The sequence below is a fragment of the Ischnura elegans genome, chromosome 10 (assembly GCF_921293095.1).
Source record: "Ischnura elegans chromosome 10, ioIscEleg1.1, whole genome shotgun sequence".
In the NCBI taxonomy this organism is placed as follows: domain Eukaryota; kingdom Metazoa; phylum Arthropoda; class Insecta; order Odonata; family Coenagrionidae; genus Ischnura; species Ischnura elegans.
Genome location: NC_060255.1, coordinates 63714144 through 63731891, shown reverse-complemented (window position 1 = coordinate 63731891; position 17748 = coordinate 63714144). Strand labels below are relative to the sequence as shown.

Below are 17748 nucleotides of genomic sequence, written 5' to 3'. Positions count from 1 at the left end.
TTTCTTTTCGGGGGAGGGGGGTGTTTGGGGTTGGGGTGAGTTGAGGGGGAGGGGGGGAGAGAAATCCGTCGTCTTGGTAGTAGAGATAGATAGAAAAAAATACATATATATGTATGTATGTATGTGTGTGTGTGGAGGCTGCCTTCTCCCTAGGCGTGGTTTTTAACCGAAAGACCGGCAGCCAATTGGGAAGAAGACATTCCACCCTCCGCGGGCCAATGGGGTTCGAGACGTTTTTTCCCGCCTCTGTCCCGTGAACAGAAATAAACCCCTTCTGGCACCGAGTCAAGTGCCTTGCCATTTCTCGTTAGATATCGTTCTCGGAGGTGGTGTCTAACTCAAAGGGAGAGAGATATCTCTAGCCCTCAGCCGTTGGAATCTTCAGTCGCTCAGAGTTTTGACATGTTTTGGTGTTCGCCGGACTGAACGAGATATCAACGCCGGATCTTCTTTGTTTACAGTGCTCTTGGGACTCGTGAACTTTGTGCTATTGTTTGACGGAGGGTCGGAATTGAAGTGATACTGATACAGTGTGTCGGTTCGAGTGTTCGGACGCCTGGAGCGGCCGGTGTTTCACACTAGAGGTAAGTGTCAATGACCACGAGGCTGGGTTTGCCATGCGCCCGCATTTATCTGAGAATATCCTCCATTTTAGACGTAATGTCCAGTGTTCTGGTAAAATTTTTAGTTGCCGTATCACTTCTGTGCGACTGGTTTCACTTTCGTATCTAAAGGTAACCGGCAACACTTCGTGGAAATGCCTTATCTCCATAGGATGTGAATGAAAGATAGTAGTAAATATCCACACAATTTTAATGTTGACCGACCTGATTTCGACATTTTGCGTCATCATTATGGGCCAGTGAAATCGGGTGAATGTTAAAATCGTATGAAAATTTACTACTGTCTTTCATTCTCATCCAATGGTTTTATTTTTTCCCAATATACTGCCTTATTAATTTTTTAAATTGCGCTGTCATCTTGAGTTTTTCGGGATAAATGGAGAAAACAATAGTCAATAATCCCATACAGAAAGATTTCGTGCTTTCCCGGCGAATGGACTTGGTGATGAGTTCTCGGAATCGCCACCGGGTCAGGAACTCCATATCTGCCAACGTTTCGATGTCCGACTCGGTCATCATCATCACAGCCCACGATTCACAGCCCTGAGGACGATGATCGAGTCGGACATCGAAACGTCGGCAGCTATGGAGTTCCTGACCCGGTGGCGATCCCGAGAACTCTTCACCAATCCCATACAGCTTAAATATAAAAACTATCTTGAACATGGCTGAGGTATCTTACAATTAGTGGGTATAGTTCTTGGCTTCTGACGGAAAGACCTTGGGTTCCAATGTCCGGTTAGGCCATCGGACACCTCAGAACATAAATCCTCGGAGTGCGATTTGCCTCAGGGAATTAAACTGATCACATACCGTGAATGTGTGGTATTCTCACACATGTGGCTTAATCTGGGGTGCTTTTTACTCTCGACTATACAAACCTATAGCAAGCTAACCTTCAGCTTGATGCACTTGATGAGTGGCGATGGCCTATCGATGTGCATATTTATGTTTTTATTTTATTTTATGAGGTGTTGAATCTTCTTTTTCAAAATCCAGAAATCCATCTCTTATTACTTGAGGATCCTAATGACCTAGGTGTACAGATTCTGTACATATTTTATGCACTGCTGAGGCCTATTTATCACCGCCTACCCCCGCTCCCATGAATTAGGGATTTGCGTTTCCAAGAGTAAGGTTTATCGTGATTTAATGTGTTTAACGTGGGTTTACAGAAAAAAATGAGTACATGTACGATGATGAAGATTAAAAATTCTTTTTAAGGATGTCAAGTGCATAAAATAAAACTATATTTTCATGCATGTTACAAAGTCTGTCAACCGATGCCATTGGGTCAGTTGGTAGAGTGCTGGATGGTCACCAGGTTAACAATATCGGTTTAAGCCTTCGGACACGACAGAAAAAATATCCTCGGATTGAGGGATAGTCCAAGGAAAGGAACTGGCTCGGGATCAGAGTGTGTTATCCTTTAACGTGAGTTCATTACACCCCTGTGACTTATTACGATGTGAGCTCTACCCTCTCCAATCCACCCTTCGGGTTGAATCATGACTATATTTCCATGACATTTCTTGAAAAATGCAGAGAAATAATATGAACTACTGTCTGAAATCATTTTTGAAATGCTAAATGCTGCGATTCCAACTTGCCTGGATGTCTTAGTATGATTTTAAAATAACATCGCGGAATGTCTGTGGCTGATAATTTGCAAATAAGTAGGTATCATTTAGCTCTCCTTTTTCTTTACTCACTGTTGGAACAAAATTAAATGCTCTTTCACAATGTTGGCCAGCGTTTATAAAATTCCTTCCATTCATAATATGTGCAGTTATGGCAAAGTTTTGTTATGGTTCCGATGGAATTGATTTGCTAGGGCAAACCTTGAAAATATATTATATTCCTTTAGTGAAATTGTGTTATAATTTTTTGAATTGAAATTGTATTATAATTTTAGATAGTAATAAAATCAACAAGATTTGAATAAAATTTATGCTAATTATACATTGTTTAAAGTTGATAGTTCGTCCTTTAAGTACATTTTTCATAGTAGATAAGCTTAGAATTTTTAAAAATGGGTTCACATGGAATTTTTACAAAATAGAGGACATTTATGTTTTTTTAGTGAAAGGAAATAATATACTTCTTAACTTCAAATTCCATGTCGTATAGACTCGAATTTTTTAAATGAACCATAACGGAAACCAGGGGCGCTCTCATGCGTTCGTTGGAATCTCTTCCGTCTTGAATTTATTCATTGTATCGTTACAACGCGAATGTGCCCTCACAGAGAATTAATAATACAGTTTGCATATCATAGATTTCTACCAGCTTAAGTGAAGTCAAGTATATGATACTACTATATTGATTAAGCACCAATTTATTATCATTGTGATAGTTATACCAAGTCTGCAGATAACATTCTATTGCTTACTTTCAACACAATTTTTCCATTTTATTTGCTTTAATTCCTAGTGCAATTTATCCATTTTAACTAGTTTTAAAATATTCCAATAGATATTTCTCCATGCTTGCTCAACTAACGTTGCATTTGAATCAGCTATTGATTACTGGGATATAGCCTTAAGCCCAATTTTTTATCTCAATTCTCCTCATTGTGCCTAAAGCTCTGTTACTATTGATGATGCGAATTGAAATTTTATTTTTGCTTCATTTTAAATAATTCTTGTGATTTAATTCGAATATCTGTCGTGCGAAAATGACTGAAGATTAATCAAGACCATTATTTGTGGAGCGGCCACAGGTTGACTGTGAATTTGGCTCAAAACTTTGAAAACTGAAACTCATCATGGATTCATGATATATTTTTCTTAATATTTACTACTCCTCTTTGGTAAGTTACAGATGTTCAGTGAATATTACTTGCAGCAATATGTTATAATAATAATAATAATTTGCCATTCATTTTATTTCCCAGTTTTCCATTAGACCCATTTAAACCAAGATTTTAGTTAAACTGTGATTATAAGGCCTTGGACTACTGATAGCAATGCTACTGACATGATACTATATAACAATGCGTAATGTTTACAACCTATCCATTCTTGGGACCCCAAGTCAAATATATAATATTACTATGTGATGATCACTTTTAGTTTGGGGTCCCGATAAATCGAACTTTTTATCATTCCAACAATTATAGATGGCATCAGATCACCTGGGTACCATTTCAGCTTTTCCCCCAACATTTTTTAAGCGAACTTCGTTTGTATCACCTTATATAAACTATTTTTGTGAACAAATTCGCATAATTCCGTAGCCTTAGACACGTTGACTCTGTGCATAACATATTTATATTAAATTCCAATGATTTGAATGGATATTTAGTCGAACGATAAGGGTGAAATTCACCATGGAACAATGTTTAGCTGTGCCGGAATCCCTTACTTAATTAAAATTTAAAATATTTACGACTAGGACGACGGCGATCTTCAAATTTCTCTATGTTTATAATTTGGGTAGTGTACCAGCTGCCGTTGAAATCTTCCACCTCTTCAGCGGAAGTGATGGTACAATATTATGCACTAAGAGGACAATTGGAACAAACAAGTGTAAAGGGACCATTGATACTTCTCCAGCATAAATGATCATATCTACGACTAGTAGAGTTTTAGTATGATAATCAATATGAATGCAGTATGTCATGATTGCGTCTCGTCGAAAGTGAAAGGGAAAACACGGACATATAAGAAGGACGAGAGAGGACAAGAGGCGTTCGATATGTGTGTGTGAGGGAGAGTGGAGAACAGGGAAGCCGACTTACACAAAATATTTGGGGGGCCCAAACCGGGGATATTGCCCCGGGAAATTTTATAATTACTGAGTTTTAAGTTTTTTAAGCATTTTAGAAGATTCGTATGATCAACATAGAGCCATGATAACTCGAATCTCGATATATGGACACTCCGGGGAAAATCGACAAGCCTGACAAATTGTTTCCTCACACCCGTAACGAATTTTTAAGGGGGCTCGGTCGGCGCCACTGGTGAATAAAGTAAAGTAGACGGATATGAGGAGGAACGACGAAGCGCTGGAGATGGTGAGTGAGAAGAGATGAGATATGGAGGAGACAGAAGGTACGGTTGGAGCGAGTACTCAACAGGGCAGGGATGTTGAATACAGTGTTGGAAGGTAGAAAGTTGGGAAACGAGGGAGAGGAGGGTAGAGAATAGGATTTGTAGGAAGAATGAAAGGGCCTCATTGTGAATACAAGAGGGAAGTCAATGAAGGAAGGGGACACTGCTAGAATACTTCCTAAAACCTCCGTGGACACTTGCCTCAATCGGGAGAATACTTTTAAAAAAGTCCTCTTCTCATCCTGCTTGTCTAGCAATTTTCTCCTTCCGTCTTACCTTCTCCATTCTGACCATAATCATTATGGAAACAAAAGAATAAAATTTGTTAGATTCACTTATATATTTGGAAAAGCACGACCCTGCTTTCATAACACTTACATCATCAGGTAATTATGGTATGAATCCCGGGTCGTGCTATAGGTATATGTGTATATATTAGTGAACCTAACAAAGTTTATTCCTTAATTTTCCATAATGGAAAGGTTTCATACAGTTAGGCCTAAAATCATCAGTAATATAATAATTATGATTTCATGCTATTAATAATTATGTTTTTTTCCAGGGCCGTAAGATGCACGTAGAGACGATGTCTCGCTCCCCCATCGGGATGTACCTGCCCCTGGACCAGCAGCCCATGCAGACCTTCCCCCCTTTCCCCTCGCCACAGGCCGAGTGCCTACCCCAGTGGCTTCAGTTCGACTCCCCAGCCGCATCCACGCACTACAACCTTACAACCACTTTCGAAACCACCACTTCGACCAACAGCCCGGCGGCAGCCGAGCCACCCCTTCCTCACGTCTTCAACTTCACATCTGCGGGACTGGAGGGATCTAGCGTGCCACATTGGGAGGAGGAGGAAGAGAGAAAGCCCCTGCCGTCTTTCCCAGCGACCCTTGGGAGGGCCAAAAGGAGGGCCCTGGCGGACCTCGCCTGCATCACTAGGGCCACGTCCACAGGTTTGCAGCATCCCCCGTACAGCCCAGGAGATTCCAACGCCCTCTCCGGATTCTCGGCCCCCGCTGGCTGTTACGGCCACCTCTCGGCCAACGACTACTGCTGGAGCGACCAAGTCAGCGACAATCAGGTGAGTGGTGCATACTTTTACGTCGAAATGTGTTAAGGAATATTCTATCCAAATGATGGCGCAAAATAAAATATCTCCAAGCTACCTTGTTTTGCTCCCTTTTGGTAAAATTTCACATTATAAAATCAGTAATAGGTGCCATTGGAAATAATACAAGGAAATTTGCTTGGTAAAATTAGTCGGAAACGGACAAAGAAACCATTAGGTCTTTTCTTCCAACTTTTCACATTGCTCTGAACAAGTATCAGAATTACGACATTGTAACGATCGAAATATCTCCGGTTTATATGACTACTATAGACATTTATGACCTGGATGCTCTTTAAAGCGTGGCATGGAAAGCCAAAGGTCCATATTTCGATTCCTGGTCCAGGAGAATATTTTTCTCTGGCAATTATTGTGAATTTCAGCGCAGTTGAGGCGACAGGATCAAAATATATTAGAAGACCTTAGTGTTAACAAGCTGGGATCATAATCCTAACGCCACGTAAGCCAGCTTTCGCCCATCTCCGCTATTATCCATGCAAAATTGTTATTTCTATTGCTTATTCCTCCTCAGATGGTCGTATCCCAGAGCGAGAGCCTTAGCATGTTGGTGGACTCGCAAGAGTCTTACACGAGATACGACGACGACTATGCATCCGACGCGAACGTGGTCGTCATGGAAGTGTACGCGGACCACCAGCCACAGCAACAGAGCCATCACCAACATCAACAATCATCTCCTCAATCGTCTTTCATCGACGGCTACTCGCTCTCCATGTGCGAAGAGGTCAAGGCGGAGGGTCACTGCGGGTCAGAGTTCGCGGGAGAAGGTTCTGGCAGTGGAGAGGAAAGGCTAGGGATATCATCGACCTCGGACCAGTGGTGTGAATCTGATGTTGAAGAGGAGGAGGAGGAAGTGGAGGCCGAGGAGGAGGTGGAGGCATTGGGGAAGGGGGCTCGGGGGCGTGGGGGCAGAGGCTGGAGGCGTGGGGGCGGCAGGACCCGCCGGAGGGGACGGAGGAAGGAGACTAATGACAGCGGTGAGTGAAGACATCGCTAATGTATTCCCTTAGCACATCTTTTTTTCCTTTCTTTCTTTTTTTTCTCAAACTAACTGTTACTGTGCCACATGATGAGTTTACTTAAGCCTGAATCACACTATCATTCCTTCCATCACTCAGAATGATAGCTCCAGTGATAGTTTTCCAGGGACCAAAAGGGTGATCGCTCGATCCATCATTTTCTGTTCACACGTTCATTCGCTCCATCCACTTTTCCATTGCTTATTCCATCACTTTCCGTACAATTTACAACCAAGGGCGTACCCAACGAGGGGCAGGAGGGGGCGATACCCCTCCCCCCCTCTAGAAGCAAAAATCGCAAATGTCTTCACGTAAAATAATATTTTTTCCAGCAAATAATCTTAAAAACTAATAAAGAGCTGTTACAGTTTCCTTAAAATATCGATTTCATTCACCTTTTCCATGCTTAAATCTTACCTGCAACTTGAACAACCATGGCTTGCCCCCCCTAGTTTTGATCCGGGGTACACCCTTGTTTACAACTCTCATTTAATAAAATCTATTCGTGGCGTTACATTGCGTTCTGATTGCATGAAGGACGGTACAAGCTATGGTTTCTGCGACCGAAAAAAAAACCTCAACACAATTTGTGACTTTCTCCGTGTGGGTTATGTACCATTGCCTTAAAAAATGTACTCGAGTGATGGAAATCGCGCCATCGAGCCATCGCGGAAAATGTTAGCGAGAAACGGTCATTTTTTTCCGCCATCATTGGACCTGTCCCTCTGAAAGGATGGAAAAAATGATCGTGCGATTCAGGCTTTAGCGTCGCTTTTAGGAAGGCCATCGAACAAAATGATGCCATTAATGCACTTCTCAAAGCTAGCTTGGCCTCACTTCCACGAGAACGGTTCAAATTGTCATCATTCTTGCCTCGAGCATATTTCGACTTTGAATAACCTACATGTTATATTGTGAGAATCTGCTTAATGGTACTCATAATACGTTCGTATGGAATTTTCATCCGCGCATCAAGTAAAATCCTCGCCGGTCGAAGTCATCCAGAGAAAGACTAGCCAGCCCATACTGAATGAGTTGATTCTTCATACATGTTTGTTCGGGGTGAGCTCTACATCTACCTATCAAATTCCACTTAGGGTCGAATCACTGAGTAAGTAATTTAATTCTCATTTCACGTGACACTATTGTTTTTATGCATTAAGTTTCCTCGCGAATGACTCGGCAAAGGGAATGGTTTACAACGGACTTCTTTCTCAGTCCATATCATATTCGTGTGTCTAATCCGACATGTACAATCTGATTTTTCCATTCACTATCGAGCAAACTACAAAGGAATTTGTTTCTCATAGTTTTGATTCTTAATTTGACCTCAACACCATCTGTGACTTTCTCCGTGTGGATTATGTACCATTGCCTTAAAAAATGTATTCGACTGATCCCGAATCTCAAACGCTGTTCTACCAGGTGGTCCAGACATTGTACCCTAGGGTTGCAAGCCACTCAGCATGATCTATATTGAGTGGATATATGAGACTCTTCGGAAACGATACACGATTGAATAGATTTCCTAATCTCCCAAACGCTTTCAATGTATGATTCTTATATCTCTGTTGCAAAAAAAAACTTTATGGGTTTATAAGGAAGTCTTCGCGTTAGACCTTTGGATTCAGAACTTTATTGACCGTGTTCTGAAATGTAACATTTAAGTACATAAAATAAATTTGAAGGCAAGGTCCGTAATGTTTGTCGGATGTCATATCGAACAGGAAATTGCTTTCAGTGCCTCGTAACGTCGACTGCTGTATTTTATCTGGTTTATTTTAGTAATTTATCATCAGTACCACATGTTACTTAATCAGTTTAGCAGGTATATGACAAGAACTGCATAAAATAAGAAGTCATAACGAGCAGAGTATTTGGATATGAAATTAGGACCACTATTCTGGGCTACTAATTCGGTCTCTCGAAAATTGAACAGTATGTAGCCGGATAAATTGTCTAGGCGGCCAAAGACAGAAATAACTATGCTTTAATATAAAATATTCATAACAATATGTTAGCCTTAATTGGAAACTATCAGATGTAATGTTTCCAGTGATGACATTTGAAAATAGTGGCAGGTTTCTTGAAATCTAGAAACGAATCCATCTTCTGTTTGGAGAGTGAACTGAAAAAAAATATCTCTAACAGCACTGAAATGAAGACGTAGAGAGGAATTGCGATGAACTGAATCATTTCTTCCTGCCGAGACATTAACTCGTTCAATTCGTAGGATGATTTGGACGGATGAGGGTCGCCCTGGACCAAGGCAAGGGCGTGTGGTTTCCACGAGTTCAGGATAGAAGGGCCAGTTCCTTTCCTTCTACCACCGCACACCTCAATGACGTTTAATTTGTGATGGATATCATGAAGTTTCATCAAGTAATGTCATGATTTTATTTTCACTTTCTTTGCAGACGAGGATGGATATAACGTGTCTGATGACGTGTTCTTGCCTGGAGATGAGGAGGGCGAGTGCTCGAATGTGCCTACTACACTTGTGTGCCGTTGGTCCGACTGCAACGCCATCTTCGGCGACCAGAGCGCCCTCGTCAAGCACATCGAGAAGAACCACGTGGACGCACGAAGCAGGGGAAGTGCAGGATCAGGTAAGCCATCAAGAGCCACTATATATGATGTCGCACTGAGTGAACAGCAGTTAACTCCACACTGTTTTTAATGTTGAACCATCCTGGTTCCGCCAGCTTTGAGTAATTTTGCTAGGTATCGAGAAACTACTATCTAAATACCTACTACTCTTTTCTCGGTACTTTGCTTTGCTTGCAGGGAATCTATAAATGAACCAATTAACTATTTGGGTAGTGGCACAGAATCAATTCCTCAAACTTCCGAAACGTGATAAAAATGATGAATATCTCCTTTTTTCCAACAAACTATTGTTGAAAAAAATTTAATTCATTTGTGATAGCCTCGCAATGACAGATTAATAGTGATTACCTATTCATCGATGTGTTCATATGGTTTCTCAAAAGGTCACTTTGTTCGAAATAGACAACACGTAAGATGTGATTCACCCTTTTTTCTCTACATACACAACTATTAAAGCGCTTCACTATTTCATTTTAATATCAAACTTCCATCGATAAGAATTCTCAGTACGGTGATCCAAGTGGGCACTGTCCGCAGTAGACGGAGCATAACACCGATTCAACTTTTTTCACGAATTTTTCTATGAATAACACGATGAAAGCTTGTTTTCTACCCTATGCTCTAGAACCTATAGAATTTAATTTCCTAGATACCTAAGTGAAATAGTTGGGTACATTACTTCATTATGCCATGCATTAGGCACTTTTTCCGGATTTTTCGGTTAGCTTCGCGTAAAATGAGTCTAAATAATTCACCATGATGGCAAGTAATGAGGAAGTCCTAAGAAGAGTAAGAGAAAAGAGCAACCACATAAAAACCCTAGTAAGAAGATGGAGCGATCTTAAAAGCCATATCTTTATCCATAATGGTCTGATGAAGACAATCGTCGAGAAACAAGTCGATGGCAAGAACGAAATAGGAAGGCCTCGAACAAAGTACAGGTAAGAACAGGTAAAACAAGGCGTGCAAGAAAAGAAATACGTAGATCTGAAAAGATTAGCTGATAGGAGAATTGAGTGGAGAGCTACGTCAAACCAATCTCAGGATTGTTGACCAATGGTGATGATGGCTTACTGCGTTTTCAATGGATTATACGCCACTTCCCCTATCACTTAGCAGTTCGCTATGACTAATGGCTCGTTTCCGTTTCCGAATTACGAAGTTGGTGAGATGCATGATGAGTAAGCAATTAAGAGGTTACTCAACTTAGGCGGAAAGCCTCGCTGCAAGCAATCGCAACATCATAATATGTAATCATTTCCCCAACAACGATGGTATAGCAGACAATCGAAGTATTGAAGTTGTTGGTCCTTACCACTAAACCTGGTGGCATATTAGAGGGCCACCAGAACAATCGAAAAAATAGTAGCCTTTGACTAAGACTCTCCTGAGAAAGTCTTTATCACACCATCTCAAAAAAAATAATCATCAACATCTTTATTCAAAAATGCTAACATTGGTTTACGCAGCTCTCTAATCCCGTCTCCCATCCGCTAGCATTTTTATGGTGATATATTTCTTCTCTTTTGCTACCTTCTAAGATTACTTTCATTAGGCCACCATGCCTCATTGTGTGGCAAACTAAGTTATCCTGTCTTTTCCTTAAGGTCTTTAGAAGACTTCTCTTTTCCCCCAATCGTCATTGCACTTCCTCATTTCTTACTCTGCCGATCCATTTTATCTTCATCGATCTTCTGTAGCACCACGTTTCGAATGCTTCCGCTCTTGGCTTTTCTGCACCTGTCAACATCCAAGGCTCGCTTTCGTAGAGAAACATGCGTGATATGTAGTAGCATCTGATGAATTGTGTCCACACTTTTATACTTGTATTTTCAGCTGTGAGTAGATTCTTCTGTTTAAATAAAGAGTGAAGACCTTTGCGAGCCGTTATGTGCTGGGGATGGAAATAGATGTTCAAAATAATACGTCGATGTTTTGAGAAATAGATGTTCAAAAAACTGAAGAGTGTCCCTTAGGTGCACGTAATTTCTGCGCAGACCTCATCAGGGCGGATGGTTTGAGAAATGATTTTCTGGGGTTTCTAATCGATTCTATCCTAAGATTGCTTCCCATTGTTGCAATCAAATACGTATGTACATTCATGCGTTCCTCTTCTCTTGCCTCGAGATTGTCTTAACTCATTCCTCTTTTCAATAGTATCGATTATGCTTTCCCTTATTTTCTCTTGTTGCCAGCCTTTTTTTCTTTTTTGCTACGGCTTGGCCTTATCTTGCTCTTGACGCGAGACGCGAACGAAGACATCGTCATGATTTCAATGGAAGTTCTTTGCACTCCACGCTCCGTAAACGTGTCTACTTTTTCATTATTCTATGGAGGGAAATATTATTTCAATTAACACAAGATACATTTTCTCTGTGATTTGAATGCTTACATGATTCTAAACTTCCCTTGAGCGATATATGGGACATGTGGGAAAGGTATGTGGTGGAAGTTAATAATTAAATGAAGTATTGCAATGTCTTATTTAACCAATTCTAAGCTTTTGACATTCTTCGTTGTACTTATTATAGTTTGCTTAAACTTGGTTGGTAAGGCCATAATAGTCATTAAAATGCATTATTATACAATAGACATATAATTTTCTAATGGGCATATAATTTCACAAAGGCTGAAGTTTAGAAGCTGAAGTGAAGAAACGTTTGCTGCAAAAATGAGAAAAAATGCGATATTTTTTGCGAGAAGCAAATAGAAATTATAGTAATAGTGCGGTGAGTGACGACGATTATGAGCGAAAGTTGATTATTTAAATACCATTTTAATTCCACCAATTTTTTTTCATTCAGAAGCGGAAATTAGCACCCTGTAAACAGCTCTACTGTGGTTAACTGGCCAGCGGTAGTAAACTATTTAGTACCAGGTGACCGTCACTGCGTTTAAGTTGTGCAACTTCCGCCGCTTTTTTCGCGGCAGATGTCTTAGATGAATTCTTCTCGAGTATTACACTGGTTCATGTGGTCAGTATTGGCAGATTTTTCGCTAGAGTTCTTTTCCAGCATCCTAAGGGATGAGATAATATGTCTCAGTATTGTTTATCAGGGAGGCAGTTGAGATCTGTCCCCGCAACAATTACTCTTACAGAATGAAAAATTTCAGACTTTCTCGGCGGATATGTGGGGTGGATTCTTCTCGGGTATTACACCGAGTCAGTTGGCTCATGTGGGCCAACGCTTCGATAGAGTTCTTTTTCCTCTTCCTCTTCTAGTTATTTACCTCAGGGGTGAGGTAAGACGCCTCAGAACTGTCTATCTGGGAGGCAGTTGAGATTTGTCCCCAAATCAATTACGTCAACATGGAACAAGGTCTAGGACTCGCCCTTAGAAAGGTTTGAAATTCTAATATAGTAAGGGCAGCATTAATTGAAAGATGTCTGCATCTACTTCTAATCTTAGGCTTGCAATTAATTGTCAATCTTCAGAATATTGGTATAAAAAGGAAAAAAAAAGTATATGAAAAATATCATAATTTTCACATTTGCGAAATATTCTTTAAAAATAATAATAAAAAAATTCAAATGAAAAAATGCCTTTTTGGTATTTTGAAAAACAATAAAAATAAGCTTTTTTTAAAAGGTCACTACATAAAAATGTATTAATCCGCAATTATTTTTTTAATGTCACTGTAATATATTCAATTTTTTATTTTTTTTTAAATGTCAAATTGTTTGATTCAAGTTTCCTTTTTCGCACAAACAACATTTTATGCCGCCAACGCAAACATTTGCGCCAAAAAAATATAGAAACTTAAGATGGTGAGCGTAACCGGATGTTAGAAAAGAGCTCGAAACGTCGGCCAACATGAACCACCTGACCCGATGTAATGCCCGAGAAAAATTCACCCTAACGTGAAATCGGTCTTGCCCCATTCTCCACAAAGTATAATATATACTTATCGCTGATCTTACGCATGTTTCTCATCTATTTATTCGCCAGGGTCGACGGGAAGAGGTTCTTCGACTTTGGGCCAGGGTGTGGGCGAGGAGTTCGCTTGCTTCTGGCATCTTTGCCCTCGAAGGACGAGGCCCTTCAACGCCAGATACAAGCTTCTCATCCACATGAGGGTCCACTCCGGAGACAAACCAAACAAGTGCCCGGTAAGTGACATCTTCAATGAAAATGTCTCCACTATCCCTTAGAATTTGTGCTATGCATGTACTGGTTGTGCACGTTAAATCATCGCCATCATCATTGGCAGCTGTACGGCTCGTATTCAGGTTCTCCTCCATGTAACTTTGTCTTTTGCCTTATTTTTCATCTTCCCCCGCGTGGCTTGTCTCAACTTCTAAATCATCAGACATTTTCATCATCTTGTGACCTCGTTTTCCTGTTAAATTGATATATAATAGGTGAAATAGGGTTTAAAGATTACATATTATGTTCAATGATAACGACAACCGGCGTGCATTCACAAAAATTTGGGAAGACCTTGTCTTGGGGCTGTAGTGGGGTCAGTTCACTCCTACCCGAAATTGCAAATGATTTAAAAAAGTCCGTAGATGGAAGAGAAATATAAGTTAAGGCGAAAAAGATCTCTCCCATTCATCAGTATCTCTCGTGAGCGTAAGACAAGAAAACGCGAACGTTGCCGCCCACCTTTCATGAGTTGGTGACGTCAGTAAAATTTATTCATTTTATATGTCAGCTTCATTGTTGTCACCGTTGCATTAATAGAAAGTACTGCCATATTTTTTAATCCGCGCTACCTTTGCAGTAATTTCCGATGGATCAGATGGCTAAATCAGCATCGAATCTCTCTGACCCCGAGTAACCGATTGAGTGAAATCTCTGAGTCATACAAGTATGAGTCATAATGATTGTGGCAGACGCCTGAATCAATTCCGCTGCATTACGAATTCGGCTCCCGTCCCCACGCGGCCATGCCATTAATGTCCGCTGATTCTAGTGAAAGGAAAACGCAACGTCAACCATTATTAATACATCGGAAGTGGTGGGATATCGGTTTGCATCGGGAGTTAATCCGTGAACTTGCTCATCAAGCATTCTGTTTGACTGCTGAAATATAGGGCTTACATCATCAGTAGTCATTAGTCTTTAGTATATTTCGTTATGGCTATCCAATATTTATACTTACCTTCACACATATAGGCGTGTGTATAGTGGTCCAGATACATAGAGCGCTAAAGTAGCCTTGAAAACCCAGAAAAATTAGAAATAGCAACTATACCCCAATCCTATAAAACAAAGATAAGAAATAGGTAAATATATGATGTTTAGTTACTTAACGAGAAACATATGGTACTTATCCATAGGTATATTTCCTACCGTACAACGCGTTCCGACCGTTAGGTCATCCTTATGTAAACTGCACTGTAAAGTACACTGCCTGAGTATTAGAGAACGTGCAGTTTACATAAGTCTCACCAAATCCTCTGTATCTAATACTTCGTCGTTCCTCCTTGTCTTCTTCAGAATCTCCTCTCTCAGCCACACCAATATCTCAGAGATTTCTAACTTTTTCTCTTCCTCCTTTCTCAACTTCCACACTACAGCTCTTTAAAGCACTTTTTCCATTCTTAACCATTTTTAACGCCCTCTTGAGGCAAAGCACAAATAAAATTATGCTTAGATTTGTGGAAATACATTCTATTCATATTTTTACATATTTGCTCAACCGCAAAATCATACTTGATATTACGACTATAATCACCGATTTTCTGTATCTTCAGGTGAAATTTCGATTTAGGTGTTGAATTTTCAAACAAATTTAATGGTTAACAGACTAAAAAGTGGTTAAAAAAATTACTGGTATAGTTCATTGAATAATTATGGAAAAGTAATGAGGAAAAAATAATCAAAAAAGGAGTTTTTTTTTAGCTCTTAAGGAGCTACCCAAAAGATTTACTTTTGAAATGAAGAGTTTACGCTCGTCTCTTTTCGGGCGGCGAAAAGCCAAACTTGATCAAGTGTCCATTAGATGGCTCCTTTTTTCCGTAAGTGACAGGTGGCCTTCCACGATACGAAGCAGAAGACGTTTGCCACGCACTTTCGCGAATGAAAAACGAAGGCAAAAATGAAGAACAAGAAGCGTCGGTCCATTCATTCGGTTCAAGTGGTGTCCGGAAGGACTAAGAGACCAGGCTCGCGAGTCGAGTCTCTTTTTGTTTTTTTTCTTCTTCTCGCATGCAGTGGCGTCTTGAAAGGGCAGCGTGTGCCGACTTTCAAGTTGACCAGCCAGCCATCAATAGGGACATGCGTCCCCATTGATAAATCCTCACTCCCTCGTACACCATGGCCCTGTGCCAGTAACATAGCCTCTATATAAGTTCACCGATTCAAAACTTTGAATAGCCCTGTCTTAAGCCAGAATCACACGATAATTTTTCTCGTACAAGATCTTGTGGCTCCGATCAGTGGCGCAGCGAGGATAAAACCCCATAGCTCAGAGAAATTTTTAAGTTTAATCCATTTCACTTAATTGGATAAATATTGCTTATGGAATAGTGTAAGTGTTAATAAAATATTCCTCAGAAAGCCTTAAAACTTAGGTACCATTTTCAACCATTTACATTAAAATTTTTATGGGGGAGGGCCCCCGCATCTTCCGCTTACCCTGGTGGGTATTCTATACCTCCTAGACTCCCCCACCCTCAGTGTTAGTTGCGCCTAAAGCCCACCCTAGCCTTAATTTTTAGCTGCCACCCTGGCTCCAATGGGGTTTTACTTTTACGAAGTGTCTCGTTACTACCTCTGATTAAATACTAAAGAGAACGGTCAAGAAGTCTGCGGAGTAACCAATTGCTGAGGCAACATTGAAAACCCCAACTTATTACCCCAAATCATGCATCCATTACAAATATTGAATGTAGGTCCTCGGTTTGGGTGATTACAAATCATTCTTTGCCAAAGCAGTGGCGTAGGAGGGGGAGGTCCAGGGGGTCCGGAGCCCCCTGAAATGTAAAAGCACAATCACTTTTCCTCGTAAAAGAAAAAAATATTGAAAAATCGTGAATTTGCAAAATATTTCTTTGACAAATGAAGTTTTTTCGATAGTGAAAAGTGTAAAAATCAACTTTAAGCCCTCTATTTAGTACCCTGTTTTTTTCTACTTCTCCCCTGGTTTCGGACCCCCCTCCCGAACGAAATTCCTGGCTACCCCACTGTGTCAAAGTTTCGGAATTCAATGGATTCCATCTTCAGGAATACATAGAAAGAATTATATGAGGATAGAACACATACGGCTCATAGCTTGATGAAATCTTCTCGGTTTTGGCACCGGGTAAGACTGTTTAAGGCCAACGTTTCGATGAGAAACTCCCTCATTGTCATCAGGGCTAAGGCTGACTTTCTTTTTTGCTTTCGATCTTATATCTTATAGCTTATTTAGCGAAATCTTTGGCAAATAATTTTTTTTTTAAATCACCCATACTGACGATCTACACTATATTTTTCATGCATACATAAATAAAGAGGGCGAAGATTTTTTTTTTAATTTATTGCTAAACTTTTAAATTAACCAGCCTTTATTTGTTGATTGCATATGACGGAAAACGGATTCTTCCGACCGAAGGATAGAAGATTTCTCCTGAAAACTCATTATGCTTCCTTTGTCGAGGAGACGCACTCGAGCCGATGGTCACTGCATCCGGAATTCTAGCAATGTCCCCGGCGCCCGACTGGCGTGAGAGGAAGTCCACTCCGCCGCGGGTGACGTCACGAGGCTATCCGCCCACTTCGAAGAATCTCACAACTGCCGGCGAATCGGGAAAGGAAAAGTTGCTCATTGTCAGTGGGACCCCGAAAAATAAATAATGGAACCAGAAGCCTTTCCAAGCAATATAAAGGAGGGCAGGAGTTAGGAAAATTTCTTCCTCGGATGATAAGGCTATCACGTAATATTACCAACCCTTCATTTTTAATGGAGAACATTACCAAATACTGCATTTATGAATATAAAGCTACCGTTAGCGTATGTAGATCCTTGGGGAGGAAAAGATCCATGTAAGTTTAGGTTAAGTAATTTTTAATAAGTACATTCGTGATCTCCAGACTTTACAAAATAGAAGAAGCGTAAATGATATGCTATTTTCTCATGGTGTCATCAATAAAGCACTATCTAATGAGTTATTAAGAGAAATAAGAATCATAGCTCCAAATATTTCTAGTAGGCGAAAGAAAACCGTTCACATACCAATGGTGATTATCAATTATTGTGCAAATTCGCCAAAGCAGAGGATTTGTTTAACACATAACTGGCATTTCAACGAACTGGAATTATATGTAAGGAAATACTACTTTTTAAAAGAAGCTAATAATCTATTTGTGAAATGATTT

The 17748-nt window shown here is 40.3% G+C and overlaps 1 protein-coding gene across 1 annotated transcript in view; it reads left to right on the top strand.

The window, feature by feature from the left end:
• Window positions 1–284: 284 nt before the first annotated feature.
• Window positions 285–17748, top strand: part of LOC124166447 — a 33297-nt gene continuing 15833 nt past the window's right edge. Inside the window, exons 1-5 of the mRNA XM_046543977.1 lie at window positions 285–584; window positions 5241–5762; window positions 6322–6787; window positions 9247–9438; window positions 13390–13550. Coding sequence (XP_046399933.1) covers window positions 5250–5762; window positions 6322–6787; window positions 9247–9438; window positions 13390–13550 — 1332 coding nt within the window. The 5' untranslated portion in view covers window positions 285–584; window positions 5241–5249. The remainder of the gene's footprint in view (window positions 585–5240; window positions 5763–6321; window positions 6788–9246; window positions 9439–13389; window positions 13551–17748) is intronic.